General features: G+C 37.0%; 1 protein-coding gene across 10 annotated transcripts in view; it reads right to left on the bottom strand.

Moving 5' to 3' along the window:
• The window catches only part of TTC28 (tetratricopeptide repeat domain 28), a 586,106-nt gene that overhangs the window by 262,525 nt on the left and 300,338 nt on the right, over positions 1 to 23,243 (bottom strand). For all 10 annotated transcript variants that reach the window (XR_009055063.1, XR_009055064.1, XR_009055062.1 and 7 more), the window contains 3 exons: positions 22,323 to 22,470; positions 12,937 to 13,209; positions 11,897 to 12,027 (listed from right to left, as the gene is read on the bottom strand). Coding sequence is in view for 6 of the 10 variants with exons in the window: in XM_057745050.1 (XP_057601033.1) it covers positions 11,897 to 12,027; positions 12,937 to 13,209; positions 22,323 to 22,470 (552 nt within the window). In the remaining 4 variants the exon portion in view is untranslated. The remainder of the gene's footprint in view (positions 1 to 11,896; positions 12,028 to 12,936; positions 13,210 to 22,322; positions 22,471 to 23,243) is intronic.

Here is a 23,243-nt window from a genome sequence, read left to right as displayed (position 1 = left end):
CCTAAATGCCCATCAACAGATGAATGGATAAAGAAGATGTGGCACATATATACAATGGAATATTACTCAGCCATAAAAAGGAATGAAATTGAGTTATTTGTAGTGAGGTCAATGGACCTAGAGTCTGTCATACAGAGCGAAGTAAGCCAGAGAAAGAAAAACAAATACCGTATGCTAAGGTATATATATGGAATCTAAAAAAATGGTACTGATGAACCCAATGGCAGGGCAAGAATAAAGATGCAGATGCAGAGAATGCACTTGAGGACACAGGGCAGGGGGGGAAGGGAGGGGGGGAAGCTGAGATGAAGTGAGAGAGTAGCACTGACATATATACACTAAATGTAAAATAGATAACTAGTGGGAAGCTGCTTCATAACACAGGGAAATCAACTCGATGATTGGTGATGACTTAGAGGAGTGAGATAGGGAGGGTGGGAAGGCGTCATGGAAGGGAGGGAATATGGGTATATATGTATAAATACAGCTGATTCACTTTGTTGTACAGCAGAAACTGGCACAACAGTGTAAAGCAATTACACTCCAATAAAGAGCTTAAAAAAATAAAAAAATAAAATAAAAATGGGGAGAAGACCGCCATTACAAACAAATAATAAGCACCATAACTAAGGTATCACTAAGGGCTATGGTTTGCCAAACAATTTGAAAAAAATCCAAAGATTAATATGAAGTGCTTCTGGCTTTATAATAGCCTTTGTGGTGAGCAATTTGGGAAAATCTTTTCATTTAAAATATGTATAGCGAGAAAAAAATGGCGGCGAAGTAGAGAGACGTGGAGTGCATCCCTCTCCACAGATGCATTGGGAATGCACGGAAGGACACAGTCATTCCCACAGAGAACCAGCTGAACACCAGCAGACGGCCTCGGACACCGGAAAGGGCTGCGGAGAACCTGACATAGCCGGTAGGGAGGCATCTACGAGGGCTCAAAGAGGGTGAAGCGGCGGAGCTGTGGCAGACGGGAGGGAGTGAGAAACATACGGAGGGTCCGCAGCGCAGCTCAGCGTTCCCGGACCGAGACATCAATCCGCGGCTGAACGGAGGGTCCAGGAGCGGGAGCGTGGGAACCGGAGAGCTGGTTCAGGGGGAGAAACATTGTTGCCGGTAGGGTGACGGACCGAGAGGACAGGAGGGAGGAGGTCCGCGGAGAGGAGTGCCGACCCTGAGAGCTGCCCGGCCATGATGGCGGCTGGAGGCTGCAGGCTCCCGGGCGGGGGGGAGGAGCCGCGCGCATAGCCTCTCTCTCTCTTTCTGCGCCTCTGCAACAGGCAGCGGAGAGACGCCCTGAGGGGCCACATAAGGCACTCAGGGATAACAAGCACCCTCAGGCGCTCGGGCGGGGCTAGATTAAAACTCCTTGCAACGCCAGCAGCAGGGAGGCTGCCGAGAGAAAAAAAAAAAAAAAAAAAACCAGCATCAAAAAGAAAAAACCCCGAGAGAGGCCCAACTCTAAGACTTTCTGTGTACGCCTGAGCCACCAGCGCCCTCTGCAACAGGCACCTCCAAGCCTGACTGAAGCAACAGTGCGCCACTGCTCACTCCCTCCCAGGAGAAGGAGCCACTATTGCACCCTCTCCCTCCCCACACACCGAGGTTTACAGACGAACAATAAAGGAACCTCTGCTGGTCACAGAATAACGCAAAAAAAAAAAAACCCAAGGCAAGGAAAAGGACACTTACAGCTGAGACGCTAAGGAAACAGAAATAGTAGTATCAATACCTATTGAACTGGTCCATTCGGGGATCAGTTCTGGATTTTTTTTTTTTTTTTTTCCTTTCTCTCTTTTTTTTTTTTTTGATTTATTAAATACGATCTTAGCCCTAAGGGATCTACAAGTTTTACAACATAATTTTATAAGGATATTTTTTACTCTTTTTTTTTTTTTTTTTTTTTTTTTTTGCCTTTTAAAATACTTCTATATCTAGCTAAGTTTTTGGTAGTACGGACAAAATATCTTTCATACTTTCCTTTCATCCCTTTCTTTTATACACTTCTATTCCTTTCTTTTTCTTTGCATATTTCCAACCACATTACGCTCTTCTGTTCCCCTTTCTTCCAGCCATTTTAAGTGTATTTTATCTTAACATACTTATAAGCAACAATATTGGTCTGCTCAGACTCCTTGCTCTATTCTCCAGATGATGCACTGCCTTGGTATTAATATTAGGCTTTTGTCTTTATCTTAGTTCTTAGTACAGTTGTCTAATTACATTCTGAGAATCTCCATTCTCTCTGGTGGTACTCCAGCTCATTTCTATATTTGATCCTAGCTTACAAAATCTCCCTGGATTGATGTTTGTATGTGTAGGGTGTTATTTGTTGTTTGTTTGCTTTTGCTTTTGTCTCTGATTTGTTCTATTTCAGTTGTCAATTTCTGCTGGGTTTCTCTCTGAATATCTGATAGCACACTGGGGTTCTGTCAGGTCTTTCTAGAGCCTTATGTCCTAACGGATTCAATAATTGTGTGTCTTATACATGTATGTGTTTCCTAGACTGAATATTCGTCTAATCCAATACTTGGACATTAGTCTGAGGCTTGGACAGTCTTCTATAAACACCTCTATCACCAGGACAAGCAACCCCAAAAGCTTGGACAACCATGAGGAAACAAAGAAACACCATGCAGGCAAAGGAGCAGGAAAAAAACCCACAAGACCAAATAAATGAGGAGGAAATAGGAAAAATGCCTGAAAAAGAATTTAGAGTAATGATAGTAAAAATGATACAAAATCTCGATAACAAATTAGAGAAAGTACAAGAAACAGTTCATAAGAACTCAGAAAAACAAACAGCAATGGATAACAAAATAACTGAAATTAAAAATACTCTAGATGCTCTAACCAGCAGAATGACTGAGGCAGAAGAACGAATAAGTGAGTTGGAAGATAGAATGGAAGAAATAAACGCCACAGAGCAGGAAAAAGATAAAAAAATAAAAAGACTAGAAGACAGCCTCAGAGACCTCAGTGATAACCTTAAACGTACCAACATTTGAATTATAGGCATCCCAGAAGAAGAAGAAAACAAGAAAGGGTCTGTGAAAATATTTGAAGAGGTTCTAGTGGAAAACTTCCCCAACATGGGAAAGGAAATAATGAACCAAGTCCAAGAAGCACAGAGAGTCCCATACAGAATAAACCCAAGGAGAAATACACCAAGACACATATTAATCAAACTAACGACAATTCAACACAAAGAAAAAATATTAAAAGCAGCAAGAGAAAAGCAACAAACAACATATAAGGGAAAACCCATCAGGATAACAGCTGACCTTTCTACAGAAACTCTGCAGGCCAGAAGGGAATGGCAGGATATACTGAAAGTCCTGAAAGAGAGAAACCTACAGCCAAGAATACTTTACCCAGCAAGAATCTCATTCAGATTTGAGGGAGAAATCAAAAGCTTTCCAGACAAGCAAAAGTTAAGAGAATTCAGCACCACCAAACCAGCCTTACAACAAGTGCTAAAGGAACTTCTCTAAGTAGGAAACACAAGAAAAGGAAAACACCTACAAATACAAACCCAAAACAATTAAGAAAATGGTAATTGGAACACACATGTCAATAATCACTTTAAATGTAAATGGATTAAATGCTCCAACCAAAAGACACAGACTGGCTGAATGGATACAAAAACAAGACCCTTCTATATGCTGCCTACAAGAAACCCACTTCAGACCAAGGGATACATATAGACTGAAAGTGAAGGGATGGAAAAAGATATTCCATGCAAATGGAAGTCAAAAGAAAGCTGGAGTAGCAATACTCATATCAGACAAATTAGACTTGAAAGTAAAGACTATTAAAAGAGACAAGGAAGGACACTACATAATGATCAAGGGATCCATTCAAGAAGAACACATCACAATGGTAAATATCTATGCCCCCAATACAGGAGCACCTCAATACATAAGGCAAATGCTAACAGCTATAAAAGGGGACATCGACAGTAACACAATTATAGTGGGAGACTTGAACACCCCACTTACATCAATGGACAGATCATCCAAACAGAAAATAAATAAAGACACACAAGCTTTAAATGACACATTAGACCATCTCGACTTAATTGATATTTATAGGACATTCCATCCAAAAACGACAGACTACACTTTCTTCTCAAGTGCACACGGAACATTTTCCAGGATAGATCACATCTTGGGTCACAAATCAAACCTCAGCAAATTCAAGAAAATTGAAATCATATCAAGCATCTTCTCAGACCACAACGCCATGAGACTAGATATCAATTACAGGAAAAAAACTGCAAAAAATACAAACACATGGAGGCTAAACAATTCACTCTTAAACAACCAAGGAATCACTACAGAAATCAAAGAGGAAATCAAAAAGTATCTAGAAACAAATGACAACAAAAACACAACAACCCAAAACCTATGGGACGCAGCAAAAGCAGTTCTAAGAGGGAAGTTTATAGCAATACAGTCCTACCTTAAGAAACAAGAAAATGATCGAATAAACAACCTAACCTTACACCTCAAACAACTAGAGAAAGAAGAACAAAGAAACCCCAAAGTGAGCAGAAGGAAAGAAATCGTAAAGATCAGAGCAGAAATAAATGAAAAAGAAAGGAAAGAAACCATAAGAAAAATAAATAAAACTAAAAGCTGGTTCTTTGAGAAGATTAACAAAATTGATAAACCATTAGCCAGACTCATCAAGAAAAAAAGGGAGAAGATGCAAATCAACAGAATTAGAAATGAAAAAGGAGAAGTCACAACGGACACCTCAGAAATACAAAACATCATGAGAGACTACTACAAGCAACTATATGCCAATCAATTGGATAACCTGGAAGAAATGGATACATTCTTAGAAAAATACAATCTTCCAAGACTGAACCAGGAAGAAATAGAAACCATGAACAGACCAATCACAAGTACAGAAATTGAGGCAGTGATTAAAAATCTCCCAACACATAAAATATGTATAATACCTGTCAACCCAGAGATCCCACTTGTTACGCACTACTCTCATACTAAATGTATACAAAGAGACTTGTAAAAGGTCTGTTTTTCTGCAACCATGTTTGTAAAAGGAAAAAAAAAACCTCCCTGAACATTCCATCAGCAGATGAATGGCACATTGATAATACCTATCACTACACAGAAGTTCAAAGAATGTGGTTGATCGGTATGTGCTAACATGAAAAGAGGTTCAAGACTATTAAGTGAAGAAACATTTGGAAAACAATATCATATTCCCACCTATGAAAAACAAAACCATAACAGAAAATGGGCTACAGCCATACTGTCTAATACAAACACAGTAATTTAAACTTTCTAGTAACACAAAAAATGTAAAAGAAAAGTGAAATTAGTAACATTTTATTTAACTGAATGTATCCAAAATTTTATCACTATATTGTCATCAATATACAAACTTAGTAATGAAATATTTTACATTCTTTTTTTCATTCTAAATCTTCAAAGTCCAGTGTGTATTTTACATTTATGTCATATCTCAACTAAAACTACACACATTTTGGGAATTCCTTGGTGGCACAGTGGTTAAGAATCTGCCTGCCAATGCAGGGGACATGAGTTTGATCCCTGGTCCAGGAAGATCCCACATGTGGAGCAACTAAGCCCATGCACCACAACTACTGAGCCTGTGCTCTAGAGCTCATGTGCCACAGCTACCAAAGTCTGCGCACCTAGAGCCTGTGCTCCGCACAACAAGAGAAGCCACCACAATGAGAAGCCCATGCACCGCAATGAAGAGTAGTCCCCACTCACCACAACTAGAGAAAGCCTGCACGCAGCAACAAAGACCCAACGCAGAAAATAAACAAATTATTTAATGATAGAAAAAAACTACACACATTTTAAATGCTCAACAGCCAAATGTAGCAGTGGCTACCAAAGTGGACAGTTTAGGTCTACAAGGATACACTTCAAACTGGTAACAGCGGTCACTTTTGGAAAGGATTGTGTTTTAATCTTTCACATCAATAACTAACTAATATATTACGTATGTAACGGTAAAAACACAACAATAAAAATCCAAGCAGTATGGGAATATAGATGGCTGAGCAAATATACCTATTCCAAGGGCTACTGAATATCTAGGCAGAGAAGGGGGGGACCAGGGAAAAACGAAATTTAACAATATCATTTACAGTAACACACCCATGTGTGCGCATGCACACATGTATGCACACACACACTTAACCTAAGGATAAAACTAAAGAAAGATATACAATAGTTCTACATTAAAAACTATACAACACTGCTGGAAGAGATTTTACAAAGCCTAATAAATGGAGAACTATACCATGTTCAGGACTATAAAATTCAAATATATTTATAGATTCAATGCTATCTCAACCAAAATTCCAGCAGGATGTCTGAGTGAAGGGAGGGGGAACTATAAGCTAATTCTAAGATATATATATGCTTTATATATTTACATTTTTATATATTTGCATATATATGAACATAAAGTACCTGGAATAGCCAAAACAATTTTGGAAAAAAAAAAGCTATAAAAATTTCTAGTCATTAAAAAGCTACAGTAAATAAGCAATATGCTATTGTCATAAAGACAGACAAATAGATGAACAGCACACATCACCTTGTTTCTGACAAAAGTGGCACACAGTGCAATCTTGTGAATATGTGGTGCTGGGTCAACAGGGTATTCACATGGGGGTTAAACCGAACTTTGTTACCTGCCCCAAACCAAACACAAAAGTAAATTCCAGGTGGCAGCAGAGCTAAATGCAAAAGGTAAAACAATACTTCACCAACATTTGTATGATATTGGGTAGAAAAGACAGAAACTAAGAAAGAGAGCTTTAGTCAGCAGAGACAATTCAAACAAACCTGGATAAGAAAAATATTGCTGAGGAGTCAAAGATAAGGTCTTCTATGCAGAGGGACCATAATAAGTAAAGATCAGAGGGTAAAGTATAAGGCACATTTAACAAAGTATGGTAAGTAGATGTGTGTGAACAGATTATAAGGTGTTTGACACACAGAGTAGTTGAAGAAAAGTAATAGGAAAAGGTTATGAAGGGGTTTGGACTTTATCTTAAAGGCAACAAAAAGCTGTCAAAGGCTTTTAAGCAGGAAAATTACATGATCGAAACTAAAGTTTAGAAGGGTAACTCAGAGCTCTGTAGGTGACAGACTGGATAAGGAAGAAACTAGAATCAGGGCAGTGTTAAAACAGATTTCACAAATTAGAATATTTACATACTCCAGTGTGACAAGAAGTATGCAAAGCTCCTAACAAACAGCACTTTTTCTAAGAGTGTCCAGTTTACTTGAATATCTGAGAGAAAACAATTTTACACTACAATAAACACTGATGTTATACAGGCAATACGCAACACTCACATGAATCATTTAAATGATGATGACAATGCTAACAACAATGATGCTTTTCTGAATCCTTATTATGTCTCAGGCATTGTTTAAAGCAAGCCCTTTATATGAACTAACTTACTTAATTCTCACAACAATAAGCAAGTAGGTACTATTAAAATAACTTCTATCTAACTACAATAGTTATTTACTCAGACATTCTGTGTTTCTATATATCTTTTTCTTTTTACTTTTTGTTTATTTTTTATTAAGGCTTAACAATGCCTTATACTGCTGATGATAAAACTTGGTACAACTACTTTGGAAAACCGGTAAAAATTTAATAAATCTAAACATATGTATGACCAAACATTTAACAGATATAAGTGCTGATGTTTTCCAAAAGACATATATGTTTATAGCAGCTTTTTCATAACAGCCAAAAATTGGAAACAACTCACATGTCCACCACACTTGGAAGAGTTATGTAATTTTCAGGGTCACAGTAATAAGAAGCCAAGCCAAAGTTCAAGCTCAAGTTTGTCTAATATCTAAGTCCACACTCGCAGCCACTACACAATACTTGAAAGAAATTATATCCTTATGGCAGTAGCTTCAGGTTATGCTCATAGATCCAGGTAGGAGACACCCTCTCTTCTTTGCTTAGAGGACAGTGTCTGTTAAGAAGTATAGAAAGTTCTGAGAAGAGACTACTGCAACAGTCCAGACAAAAGATGACATGGCAGAAGGAAGGAGCCAGAAAAGAGACTTCTTTTACAGAAAGAAGAGAACCTAGTAACAAATCAAACGTGTGAGTGAGGTGCAGAAGTAGGCACAGACTGAGGGCCAAATCAAGCATATAAAATTGAAGATGGGTGTCCAGGAGGCATTTGGATAAAGAAATACAAAGCTCAGGAGAGAAATCAGACTGATAAAAAACTTTAGAGTCATCAGCACATGTGCATATCAGATTCCCTGAATAGAGAATAACATCTCTAAAACTATAATTTATGCACTCTTCTGACAATATTCACTCACAGGAAGGTCTCTGTGGCCATCTGAAATTAATTTTGAAACTGTTAAAGCAGACAGAAGGTTATAACGTTAGAATGAAAAATCCTGCGGCAAAGGTATCACCTCCCCTATTAAGTACCTGAGAGTAACTGTACAAAAGAAAAACATTGCTTTTTAAGGTAAGTGGATGAAGTGGGTTCAGGCTGCTATCTTGCTACTTGGGAAAACCTTAAAATGTAAGATAGCAAAGATGTAAGAGGCAGAAAGATGCACTTGGTTTTCTCACCAGTCAGTGTGTTCATAGTGATTAATTTTTGCTTCAAAAGGCAGCTTCCCATATTTTATTTCAATATCAAAATAACGCAAAAGGAAAACCAAGATACAATTTGAGGTCACAGATACAATGTGAGAATAGAATAATCATTAAAAAGTACATCTGAACTTTTTACACTCAAGGGGTATGATTGCTTTGGGGGAGAGTTCTCAAAGTCCTAACCAGTGCAATAATTAAGAGGAAAAAAAGTAGGGGTATAAGGAAAGAAATGCACAAAATTATCATCTGCACAAAGTCTGCGCTACAAGAAAATCCAAGGGAATCAACAAAAAATCATGAGCTATAATGACCGAATTTTCACATGGTCAATTACAAAATGTGCAAAGTAACCACCTTTCCTATATGCCATCAGTAACTAGTTTTTAGAAAAGACACAACGGAAAAAATATCCCATTTCCAACAACATATATTAAATATCTAGGGGAAAGTCTCCCCAAAAGTGTAGATAAGTGAGGGGCATAAAACAGTAAATGAAAGAACAGACCAGGCTCTTAAATAGAAGATCAACTATTGAAATGACATCATTTTATCTGTAATTAACATGTAAATTTAATACATTTCCAGTAAATACCACAATGGGAGAGTCTCCAAAATTTGGCAAAATGATTTTAAAATTCATTTGTGGGGAGAGGGAGAGACAAGAATATCCTAGACATTAAAAATAATAATAATATGGGACTTGCAGATGTAAAATATATTATAGAGCAACAATAATTAAAACTATACATTAAGACACAAATTGCCCAACAGCTCAGTAGAATGATACAGCAATGCTCAGAATCAGATCAATATAAAATAACCAATATCGCAATAGAAAAAAATAGTTTGAGTATTAAAGATCTTTATAAAAGAAATAGTCAACCCAATAGTGATCAAAGAAATACAAAGTAAAACAAGATACCATTTTTTAAATATCAAATTGACTTTTCAGTTTTAACAGTAATGCCTAGTGTTAGCTAATGCAAGGAAATGAAAGCTTTTATACACTGCTCGTAAAACTGAAAACAGGTTCAACCTTTCTGAGAGCAATTTAGCAATAAATATCAGAGCCTTAATATGTTTTTTTCTAAGCAAGCCCACTTCTAATACTTTAACCAAAGGAAATGATTAAAGATATGCTCAAAGATTTATCTACAAAGATGTTTTTCCAGATTTTATAATACCAAAAATTCTGAAGCAAACTAAATGTACAACAGGAGGGGGGTAGATTAAATAAATTATAATAAAGCCAAAAGACCTTCAGTAGAACATTTAATAAAATGACATGTTTAAAATTAAGTGGAAAATATTAATGAAAAAAACAAGTTATAAAACAGTATATAATAGGATTTCAATTCTTGTTTGAATACATATGAACAATTACAATTGCATATATGACCCAAAGATTATACTCAAAATATTAACAGGATGGTAAGCTTACAGTTGGTTATTTTCTTGTGTTTCTTATGTAATTAGATAAAATTAATAAATATCACCTCAAAAAAAAAAAAACAAACCAAGAATCTGTGACTATATATATAACATATATAATAGGATGGTGGGAAAAAATCTGTTCTTTGCTAAAGGAATGAACTATCTTATCACTCAGCAAAACATAACTGATCTGCTGACCAGGTTTTAGAACCCCACATACCAATTTCTACACCTCATCACTCAGGGGACAGCTTGAGTTCTACCTGCCCCACAAAGCTTCCTCAGGTCTATACCAGTCTCTGCCTCCTCTGGAACTCCAGAATCTTGGCAGTGATAAGTGTTCTCCTTTTTAATACCTATCACAACCCTATGCCCCTAATTAAAAGTCTTTCTAGCCTATCCAGTAATTGGGCTAATATATACATCTCAAAGGTTAGAAAAATAGGGTATAAATTCAGCTCGACATATTTATAGCTATCTGTCCATACACTAAATGGCCCTATCTGTTTTAGTTCTTAAACCTGGCTCTCACTTCTTAATGCCATCAGTGTATCTGCCTCTAGAAATCTGAGCCCTCTTTTCATTCTCTTAACATCAAGAAATCAGATCATCTGGCTTATAAGAATTGTTTGTAAACTAAGAGTAAATAGGCAAAAAGTGTTTAGGCAACTAATAAAATTACCAGAAGTTCACAGCCCTCCATAGATTTCAAAGGCTTTTTTCTGACACCCATGGATGACAGAGACCTTGTAGAAGTTTCAGCCTTCCCAAGGGGAGATTCCAACACGCCACTAAAGTAATGGCTTTTTTGTGTCCCATTCCTTTCTAGTGCTTGACTGTGTTCTAGAGACATGACGATGCTGGGTCATTTAAATAATATAATTAAACTCCCTAATGTCCTACAGTGAAATTCTGAGATGGAAATGTAACTAAACATATTTCCCAACACACAAATTAATTTATAAATTTATTGTTGCCTCTGCTATTAACCTTCTCTTTCTTATTTATAATATTATATTATTACTACCATTTATGGAATTCCAGGTATCATGCTAGGTACTTTACGTATATTATTTATAATCCTATCACAACTGTGTATGGAATAAACAGAATCATCATTTTCTGAATAAGAAGTAAGAGGCAAAGAGAAGTTAAGTAAAAACTTCCCCAAGATCCCTGAGCCAGGAAGAACTGAAACAGGGATTCAAACCTGGGTCTGTCTCCTGCCAAACCTCACCCTCTTTCCACTCTGCAGGCACCATCACGCTGCATCAACTGGATATCAAGTCTCTGAGAATACTACATTTCATTTATCTAGAAAAGACTAGGATTTATTTCTCTTACGATTCATGTCTCTCAATGAGACTTAACATGCTTCTACCACCGGAGTTAAAAATCCACCAAAGAAACAATGTGAAAGATTCACAGCAATAATACTCCATCTCAGATAAAGCATAATGCATGCTTCTTTAATTTAATGAATACATCATGATATAGCCTTTTTACTAATTTTGCATATATCCACAGTACATTTGAAGAGAATAAGAACAATGTATCTGACCAAGCTGTTAGATCCTGAGGTCAGAGACGGAGTCTCATTTATCTCTATACCCCCAAGCCCTGTATGTGATAGATGTTCAACACCTCATTGTTGATGAAAGTTAGAAGCAATGATTATCAACTTCTGAAAGTAATATTTTAAAATACCTAAAACATTTTGAGCTACAAAAAAAGATCCCGTGTTTCAAAAAAACTGGTTTTGGTCTGCAGGTAAACTTCCTACCTCTCGATCCTTGAGTTTCATGGCAAGTACCAACTGATGCCTGTGGTTAGTGAGAGCCTCCCGGTAATTTCCTTTGGAGAAGAATGCAGAGCCCAGATTCCCATGAGCTCGGCATTCTCCTGTCTGGTCACCTGAATTGGGTTTAAAAAAAAGATAAAATTTATCTAAGTTACAGCATTATGAATAATATATAATGGCCATCATAATTCAAGAGCCACAGATTTACTAGCTAAGATTCCACTTGCGTTCTTTTCTTTTCCTAAAAGACTCTATGTGAGAAGTTATGGTCCTAGAAGTTAAATCTCTGGACAACTGTTATTGATGTTATAATATACAACTACAATCAGAGACATAAGTGTTCTGGAAATGAGAGGTCATTGCTTTGGTTCTGAACAACCATCAGCCCACTGGTTCAGTCATTTGACTCCAAACCTACCATAATATGTTCCTTCTTTACAAGTATGCTGATGGTAGACTCACCATATCTCTTCTCTTACTGCAATCATGCAAGTCCTTGAATAATCACTGTGATGATTACCATAAACCACATTTTTTTTTTAATGAGGAAATGGCAGCACAGAGAGGTTAGGCAATTTGCCGAAGGTCACACAGCTAGTAGGTGGCAGAGCCAGGATTCTAAACTTAGCAGTCTGGCTCCATAGTCCATACTCTTAACCACTGAATTGCACTGTCTCCTCCAGCAAAATGATGGTGCAATCTAAATAATGTAGGCAAAAATGTAAATTAAGGTGAAAGACTCACCCACAAATACTATCATTTGAGATATTAAATCTGTGAGCCCATATCTCTGAGGAGGCAATGAATATGTTAATCCGTATCTTTTTGACCTTTGAGGAGCCCTGATACCTTGATACCTTAAATGTTAAATGAAAAGCCCTGAAGACCTGAGTACTCTAAAACAGAGAATGTTCTAGAGGTACAAGCACTTTTCATTGTACATGTTATTTCCATTCATGTCAGGTTAATCAGGTTTCTTCATTTCCTTTCTGTACTGAAATAAAGGAGAAAAGCATCTCTACCTAAGGTCTTGGCTACATCCAAGTCCTGCTGCATGTATCCAGTGCTCTTCTCTGTGTTTCCGAGAGACCAGTAAGCACTGCTCAGTGCAGAGAAAACGGAACCTCTCAGTTTGAGGCTGCAGGTGCCAATCTTCAGAGCGGCTTCTAAGACAACCACAGAGGCCCCATGATGGCCAGCTGTCAGGAGTTCCTGCCCAACCACAGACACGACCACAAAGGGACTCTTGTCCAGTTTCATTTTCTGAAGCTGTTGATAAGTGGGCTCGAGGGAGTCTGAAGAAAAACAAAATAAAATAAGAGAATGTAGGATTATACACAGAACAACCTTTTCTAATATGCTCTAGAAACAAATGCTTACCATACCTTTTTATGGCCCGTTTCAGGCACAAACCCTTCACTCTTTTGATCCAGCACCACCCTCACTGTCCCCTCATTCATACGACTGGATAACACCAATGTCAGTCCAGTAAGTTCCTTACTTCACTTTTGCACACATACACCACACTCGTCCTCTCTTCTGGTCTTTCTTTGATCAGGACCCACCACTTTTCCTGAATGGCTTTCCCTTCTCTGAGCCGCTGCCCTCTCAAATATCACAGGCACATCACTCAAGTCCCATCTCTACTGTACACAGGCAGACCTCAGAGAGGCTGTGGGTCTGCTTTCCAGACCATTGCAATAGAGTAAACATCGCAATAAAGCAAGTCACATGAAAATTTTGGTTTCCATGCATATCAATGTTATGTTTACACTATACTGTAGTTTATTAAATGTGCAACAGCTTTATTTTTAATTAATTAAAAAATACTTTATCGCTGAAAAATGCTAACCATCATCTGAGACTTCGGTGAGTCATAATCTTTTGCAATAGCAACATCAGAAATCACTGATTAGAGATCACCAGAACAAATACAATTATAACGAAAAAGTTTGAAATATTGTGAGAATCACCAAAGTGAAGAGACACGAAGTGAACAAATGCTGTTGGGAAAATGGCACCAACAGACTCACTCAACGCAGGGTTGCCACAAACCTTACGTTTGTTTAAAACACACACACACACACACACACACACAATATCTGCAAAGCACAATAAAGTGAAACGCAGTAATATGAGGTATGCCTGTACTATTCCCAGGTTTTCCAGCCCACATTAATCTTTGTATCTAAAGTTGTGCTGCGTTTTTATAGTTAGTATGGCAGTTCGGCCCTTAACATTTTTAGAGCTGTTCCATGTGTGTTAATTTTAAAAATACTTTCCCAGCTAAATCTGAAGACCACTATAGGATTGTTTAATACTTTATTATAACGCCATAGCAACTGGTACAACGTGGGCATTAAATTTAAAAACTTGTCATTTCCACATAGGTAAAAGTTCCTAACACATCTGGCATTCAATGAATTTTTGTTAAACCCGAATCTGAATGACTGATTAATAAACTCTGTCCACCTTTTTCCCTAGAAGATATAAAAGTAGCTTTCCCAACAAAATAATTGTCATCCTTACTGGCAATCCAGTGTCCATTGCCATTTCTGAGACCAGTCTGACCACATAAAAAGTACTATCAATTTTTGTTGTGATGACAAATGAAACCGTAAAGAAATCATCTGAGTTTACTAAGGTAAGATGAAAGACAAAATTAATGTTTATTCCATTTTATTTTCATGTGGTGGAAAGGACACAGATTAAGAGATTCTTTCCATCTGAAGCTAGGTTTCAAAATGGATGACCTCTAAGCTCCTTCTTCCTCTTCTTTCTTTTTTTTTTTTTTAAAAGACAATTGCAGAGCTAATGACTATAACCCTACAATGAGGTAGCACTTATAACACTTTCGCTGTTAGCTTTCCTGAAAAACTGTTTCACATTAGTTGTTCCAATGTGCCTATGTAAAAAAACTATTAAAAGGTTGGTCTCTTTAAATTGTGAATCTCTCAGCCAACAGTACTGCATTAAAATGTAATTTTTACAATTTATGACTTCAAATCTCCACTCACCACTAAGGAGCTCTCGCCTGAATCAACATTACCACGGAAACCTCGAAACCTACTGGTGCCTAAAGCATTTTTTCCCTTCAATCAGATCACTAAACAGAGAACAAAGAACATTTTTACACCTGTCAAGATGCAAGCAGTGCACAGTACCAGTAAACACTTGCCAACCAATAGGGTTAAACACAGGCACAAGAACCCAGGAATTGCTGGAACAGGAAAGAACAATGCCACACTGAAATAACCATGAGCAGAATTTGGGTGGCACCGCTGGTGGATTTGGCAGCCTGCGATGATCACATTAGCATCATACTGGCCAATTAGCAGAAGCAAAAATAACAGAATTTTACAGCTGAAAAGACATTGAAATGAAGAAACTGAGTATTTAAGTGATTCACTCAAGGTCAGAGAGCTTGGGACAGAAGCAAGACAAGAACCCACTGCAAGGCTCTAGGCCCAGGTGTTCAGATACCATGGCAAGCAAAATTCTTAGTTGTTCACACAAGAAATCAATTCCAGCTGATTTTAAGCAGAAAAGAAATGCACTGAGTGACTACTGGGAAGGGTGAAAAACCAGGCCTCCAGACCCACAGTCAAGATCATGTCATAAAAGCTTACTGGTGAAGGCAACATCACCACTGCAACTAAACACAGGACACTGCAGCTAGCAATGCTGCCTCCACTACTAAATGCCACCCTTGGAAAATGGATGTCACTATCGCCACCTGCCACCATGGGAACAGATTCTGTATATCCTTTCTTCTTTGAGCCTTTAGCTCCTCATTAAAAGGTGGAGTCCCAGCTTTCAAAGGAGGATGGGAAAAATAGGATCTGATGTTTTCAACTTTTATAGTGGAAGGCAAGGAGGCAGAAGTGTAAGACAGGGAATTCCCAAAACACAGGAAGAGTGTTTAGACACAGACGGCACAAAATGAGTGATGACCAGCAAAGATTCTACTTTCAGCTGGTGATTTTTTTAACCACAGCAACCATGGCTAAGTTCAAAAAAGAGTCATCTAATACAGCCTCTAAAACTACACAACAGTAGAAAGAAGAGGGAACACTGTCCGAATCAGAGGACCAAGGGAAATACCTGGAAGATTTTCAAAAGAAGAGGAAATCTTCACTTGTACAAATTTTTACTGAATAAAAATGAAATGGAAGGATTAAGAGGTAAGAGATCAAATTCCCATTGGTAGTATATAGGGAAGAGACTATACATATATAAAAAGATAAATTACAATGCCAGCTCAAATACAGTATATGCTATCAAAGTTTGGTAAAAGGAGTGATTATCAAGGGTGATCAGAAACCTTCATAAAAACAGAACCTGACTTCTTGAAGAAAGTATAGGACTTAGACAAGTCTTTGTACTTTCTTCTGTGAGCAGAGGGTATTTTAGGCAGGTCTGTCCTAAACAAAGGTGCCAGGAGAAGACAGGTACATGGAATGAAAAGGAATGATGAACAGGCCAGCCTGAATGGTCCATAGAATATTTATGGAGAAGGAAGCTGATGTGGAATAATGGAGAAAATACTGAGCTAACGATAAAGAAACCTGGATTTCAAAGCCACATAACCTCGGTTTCCTCCCTTTGTCAAATGTATCACAATTATGATCGTGGTGATGGTTACATAAATCTATACACATTATAGATATGTATATGTCAATATTAAATACATATGTGTATGTACATGTAAATGTACCTATGCTTGCATCTATGCATGTGCAAAGATACATACACAGAAAGTCCATTTCACTTCACTTTATGTAAATTAAAATAAATTTCACGTCAAACTTCTCTGCTCTGGGCTGTAATTATGCCTCATTGGTCCATACTCACTAATCAGAAAGTCCGATTAGCAGTTGTACATTCATTTGATAAATGAAAGTGGCAGGATAAGTTTTTTTTTTAATGTATAAAAACTGAATGGGCTAGATTACATGATCTATAAGATTCTTCCCAACTCTACTATTCTATGATTCTAATTCCTACTCTACAGTAAACTTAGGCTGTTAGCAAAAGGACTAATTGTGTGATTTTCTCAGGCTAGATGGAACAGAGTTTTGGCAGCCTGTAGATATAAAGATGTTTTTCCTTATAGAAGTTATGCATAATATATAAAATATCCAATGTCAAAACAACTTCAAAACTGTAAAGGCACTTTGCAACAATCATTGAACACCTGTTATGTGCTTTCAAAATGTAAAGGCTTTAAGAATTTAAGATAAAGTCACATTTCTTGACACTTGGAAAGCTTGTAAGAATGTAGTAGAGGCTAATAATAAATAAATAATCACACTCAGCGAAAAGATATACTATATTTATTTCATCAGTTCTGCATGCTTATTCACATATTAACATTTCTGAATTTGAGATTTAATGTCCATGAACTCAATGGTGCCTCACAATGGTTGGTTATTTCTATGTCTAAATGGGGCTAAAAGAATTCTTTCAGTTTATATAAAATAAAAAGTTAGGTGATAAGAAAGAGCTGTGTCATCATTTAATTATTTTCTTTTTTTCTTAGTAATATATAAAATAATGATACACTTTCAATCCAGATTTCTTAGCATTGGTAGGATGTGCTATGAGACTCAGGAGAAAGGAGCTAACCCTACTCAGGTAGGTCTGGGAATGCTTTCCGGAGGTAATGACATCTGAAGAGAAATTGGAGCTGTGAGAAACCCATGTTTTCTAGGAACTGCAGGTAGTTTTAGCTGGGACCATCTTGGTGATGAGAATAGAAGAGAGGCAAGATCATTTATACTAAGGAAGTTGGCCTTTATCCTGTAGGCAATGGAGAAAATGCAAAATTATGAATAAGAGAATGACAGATGACACATTTTAGAAAGTTCATTCTGGAAGGGAAGCAAAGCATGGACTGGTTTGGAAGAAACAAAAGCCAAGGAAAATCAGTTAGAGGAAATGTTCTACATTTGCAATGACAAAACAGATAGAGAACAAGGGATAAATTTCAGACTTATTTAGAATTTTAAAATTTACAGAATTTGAGGAATAAATGCATTAACAGGCACAATGCCTTATTCCAAAGTAATGACACTCTACTGTCTCCTATGAATCCGCTCCAAGGTAACTAAAATTTTTCACAGCTTTCAATCTGTCTCAGGTACTATGAAGACATTCTGGAGCCTTCCAAGTTGTCCTTATAACATTTCATTAGCATACATGACTAAAAAGGCTTCAATTTTCCTAAATACTTGGTGATACCACTACCAACTGGATAGAATATAATACTGACCCGCAAATTCAGAACACTAGGAGAAACAATTCTGGAATGAATCTCCAAAACAGGGATCCAAAGAGAGAAAAGCAACTACTGACAAGGTAAGAAGGTAAGCAAAGTATAATGAGAGGATGAGAGTAAAGTACTGCCTTAAAAAACAAAATTTAGAGGTAAGCGTCACAATATTTACTTAATTTTAATTTTCATCTTTTGTTAAGCTAATTCCTTATAGAGGAAACTGAATTGAAAAACCACTGGGCTTGTTACAAAATGACAAATATTGTATGATTCCACTTATATGGGGTACCTTGGTAGTTGCCAGGAGCTGGGGTAGGGGTTGGGGGTGGCAGTGAGGAATTATTGTTTAATGGGTACAAACTGTCAATTTGGGAAGATGGAAAAGTTCTGGAGATAGATGGCAGTGACGGGTATACAAAACTGTTAATATACTTAATACCACTGAATCGCATAACTGAAAATGGTCAATTTTATATTATGTACATTTTACAACTGAAAAAAAAAAGCTTTTGGTTCATACTAAAAGGAAAATTTAACCCTCCTCAAAAAAAAAAAAAAAAAAAAGAAAATATTTTAGTTCTTTGTCTAAGCCACTTCATATTTTTCTGGGTTCATTTGTGAATTTATTTATATCCTACTTCATTCCAAAAGGATTCAAAGGCCTTCTATAGAAATAAGGTGGAAAACACAGAAGTCAGAGTGAGTGGAAAGTAAATTAAGGAAAACTCAGCCTAGAGACAGTAAGCCTTGGCACACTTCCTAAAGGTGGCCAGCACACTAGCCTCTAACACTTCACAGAGGACAAAACAAAAGAATAAAGGATCACTTTAGATAATTCCTAGGCCCTTTACATAAAAATACACCAACATTCAAGAGAAACGCAGTTTTTCCAGGCACCGAGTGCTCAGCAAGAGGACCATGTGTGCTATGCTGGTGTTTGTTCTACACCCACAACACAAACACAAGAGCAAGCTTACCACTGCTGTTACTTCTCTCCACAGAGAGAAAAAGGGCATCACACTGCAGGTGAAGCTGTCCTAAACGGGCCTGCCTTTACCAGCCTCTACATGCCAAGGCCTGATTCTAAAAATAATATCAGGAGTTACTTATTATCATGCCCCTTTTACAGACAAGAGCTAAGGTGCAAAGAAAGGAAGCAACCTTGCTCAGTCAACAGGATAGCAAATGGCAGTGCTGGAATTAGAGTCCAATCTTTTGGGGAAAAAGTCAGGTGGTTTTTTGGTTTTTGTTTGTTTGTTTGTTTTTAACATAACATTTCAGAAACAGGTCAACTGTGAAAAGTGACTACCACCTAAAAGAGAATCAGAGGAAAAGAGTTACCAAGGGTGAACAATCAGGTAAATAAAAGGTGAGCCTCAATTTGATTCTGAGAGAAAAGCTTATCATTCAAGCCATTTTCACCAGTACTTCACAAAATCAGCTTCCCGGATCCTCCGGAGCTGGTAGAAACACCACGACAGGTGACAGCCCATAAATGTGATAGTTTTTAGACTACCAAATTAACAAGAAGAGAGAAAATATACACAAGAGAACCCTCAGCAAGAATCAGCCCTGGCGTCTTTAGAGGAACAAATCAAGGTAAACTCAATCTCACTTTGTAATTATATTATTAAATCTGTGGTTGGCAGTAGCATTATGCCACACCATCCAAATTTGCATAAACATTTATAAGATACAATGAACTGAAACTGCTGAAAGACTATTTAAAAAGGAGAAATGGAAAGTAGTAAAAGGATAATTTGAGAGTCATGAAAAAAGTCTCATTTTATATTAATACTTATTTGTATATTTTCATAAAAGATTTAAGGGAAATACATTACATATAATGTAAATATATCTACAGGAGAAGCAGATTATCTGACATCTGGTTGGTGAGCATGAATGAAACCACAAAAATAAAGTAAAAAAGACTTAATGCAGTTAACAATATAGGCAACAACAATATTTTAAAAAGCAAGTAAGTTTCAATGTGGATTAATATAGGTATTTGGGAACAAGAGTATATTACTATAGATTAGCCCTATCTTTAAAAAAGGAATTCCTGAAACTTTCCCAAAAGGCCAAACCACAGTAATGCTGTACAAATCGTGGGAGCTTTGTTTGCTTAGGGAAGCACCTGGGACGAAGGAGTTTCCCTATTGCACTTCAGAATTTCAAAACGAAAACAAATGACACAACAGATCAGACCTACATGTAAAGTGTCCTGGACTGCACAGCTATGCAACAATGGCAGAAACTGAGAACACTGCAGGAGCCTAAAATAAACAGTGGGTAAAAAATAGGCAGCAAATGATGATAGATTTTGTGAATTATAACCATATGACAAAAAGAGAGGTCATTAATGATGCACAGAACAACACTGTGCAAAGCAACAGTCTTTCTATAAAATGTTGATAAGAAAAGCCCACCTGAATAGATACAGTGGTAAAGGCAATGCCAAAAATAAATGAGGTAAGTTAAATTGCTTTAGGGAAAAAGAAGAAAATACTGAAGTGCTCCAGGCACCCGTAAGATGCAGCTTTCTCCATGGTCCCCCTTAGGTCACTCAGCATAAGATGGGAAAGAACATAGCACATAAAACCCTAAGGGTGACAGCAGCACTGAGCTATTTCTTGCAGTGCAGAGATCTTCTTACATTTATCTAAACAAATTGCTTCAAAGGCAAAATGGTAAGTATGATTCTGCTGATCTCAACACATTCACTCCAATATTCTAAGGCAGCAGCAGAAACACCTCAGAATAAAGAAGGGATATCTTCATGAACTAAATAAAAAATGCTCCACGTAAATTACTTGCAGAGGGATATAGGGAGAAAATGAGAAAATACTAGAAAAACAGAAAGGAGAGACAGATTGGGTTTTCTTTTGCTGTCCATTCCCCCTCCCCCCAAGTCCTGGGGCTCTAAAGTGCATCTGCTCTAAGTCAGAGTTTATTAACAGCAGGTCCCCCAGTGGGAGAAGCCATTAGGTTCCTGCAGTAAAGACTCAGCTTTGTATGGGGTTATAAAATCTCACGAAGAAAGGTTTCCTTACCACTTTTTTTCTAAAACATGAAATCTTCGCTTTCAGGAAAGTATTTTCTATAGCTATGAATTGCTCAGAGACCATATGAGTACCACTTAGTTCATCAGACATTTACCTAGCACATATTTTGAGTCAAGTACCATAGTAGCCAGTATATTAAAATTACCTAATGCTGCAAACATTTTCAAAACTAAATAAATTACCTATCGATACTGCCATCAAAATTTTTACGTTCATTCAAAAATGTACTATTTCAGAGACAAAAACAGAGTTCTGCTTGACATAACCTAATTAGTATGGAACATCATTAGCTATCTACTATTTGCCATCAACCTGCCTCAGTGTCTCCACCACTCTGCAAAGATGACAATGATGTACATTTTCAGCCCAATCTTCCCAAGAACTCCTTCCTCAGAAATCAATGTTTCTCAAAGGGAAGCCGATCTGATTTGAGCCTTAGAATTCCTCCAACCTCCACAGTACTATTTTCAATCTACTGTCATCCCAGAACACCAATTTGTATAAAACAGAAGTAGTATAGGAGAAAACCGTGTATCTACCTGTTTCTCTCTTTCCTTTTAATTCAGCATAATCTTTTAATGCTCCTCTGAAAAATGTTAGATATAGCCTACAGTTAGATCCATATTTCCTCTTATGAAATGTCTAATGTCTTCTCTTATTTATTTCTAGATGGCATATTGGTCCAACTGAGCAGATCAATTCACTAGCAGAGGTGTTTTGGTTTAGAGGTACAGAATCTTAGAACTACAAAAAACATACGGATTCCTTACATAACCCTAAAATTCAGAGAAGTTGATTTATTTACCCAGTCATATAGTTAGTTAACGAAAAATTCAAAAATATAATTTAGGTCCACAAACTTCCAGGCCAATGGCCTTACCACCATCCTACTGTGCCTCACTAATGTCAGCTATTGACAGTGATTCTTGTCTTTCTTTGTGTAAAATATCCAATCTTAGCTAATTTGATAAGCTATCAGTTATCAATGCCTGAGTCTAAAGTCTTCAGAGGCTAGAAATGTTCTAATTTAAACTAGTGTTGGACCAAATACTTTCATCATATTTACCTCTCATGGGAGATTTCATGGCTGCTTCTACCATCCCCACTAGAAGCTGGAGACTCTTGGGGTCCTGAGCCAGCCCAGATGCAAAGGCTGCCAGGGCATCGGCATGGCGTCCAAGGTACTGGAGGGCAACACCCTGTCGGAAGTATGCCTGGAAATAAAGAGAAGATAATGCATGTTTTACTTATATACCATACTCCACCTAGGCTGATGAGGATTATTGATTAGAACAACAGGTCGGCAGAACTAAAATTGAGGTGGTCCTGGTCCAAAAACCTAGTAAGGAGTTTATAATCAAATCTGATCTCTTTGAACATCATAAAATGTAAGCATACTTCTTTCAAGCAAATTATATTTAAAACTTTCATTCTAGAACACATTAATTTTATCACATTCTTTGGTATTTATTCACATAGTACTTTTACTGTTTTTTGATAAATTTTAAAATCTTTTATCCCAACTTTATAGCATAAGCTCCTCAAGGGCAAGGATTTGGAGATTTCTTTACACCTCACCAAAGTATCTGGTATAGCGCAAGACAAATGAGAGATACTTAAATTCCACTTATTTTATATTTTTTCCTCATTAAAGAGATAAATAAATATGCGATTAGTATTAAGATAACTGTAATAAGTAATAATAATAAGTAACACAACATGGCTAAATTTAATGTGATGTTTCAGACAGAATATTTTAAAACTGTTATTAAAAATACATGTGCTTTGTTTAGAAACAAAATAAGATTGTTGTCCTTTGTACTGTTTAATTGGACTGGTTTAAAAACTAGTATTATCAACTGTGAACATAAGAAAACATTCCTCCTAACAGCTAACTGCAGAAAGGGCCAGAAAATTAACAAAATATTTAAACTTCAGAATGATCTTAAGAATGTGTATTTTGCTTTCGAACACAAAAACAAGTAAA

Source organism: Hippopotamus amphibius, chromosome 8 (genome assembly GCF_030028045.1).
Source record: "Hippopotamus amphibius kiboko isolate mHipAmp2 chromosome 8, mHipAmp2.hap2, whole genome shotgun sequence".
Classification (NCBI taxonomy): Eukaryota; Metazoa; Chordata; class Mammalia; order Artiodactyla; family Hippopotamidae; genus Hippopotamus; species Hippopotamus amphibius.
The sequence above is the reverse complement of the archived record's forward strand: the minus strand, read 5'-3'. Positions and strand labels throughout refer to the sequence as shown.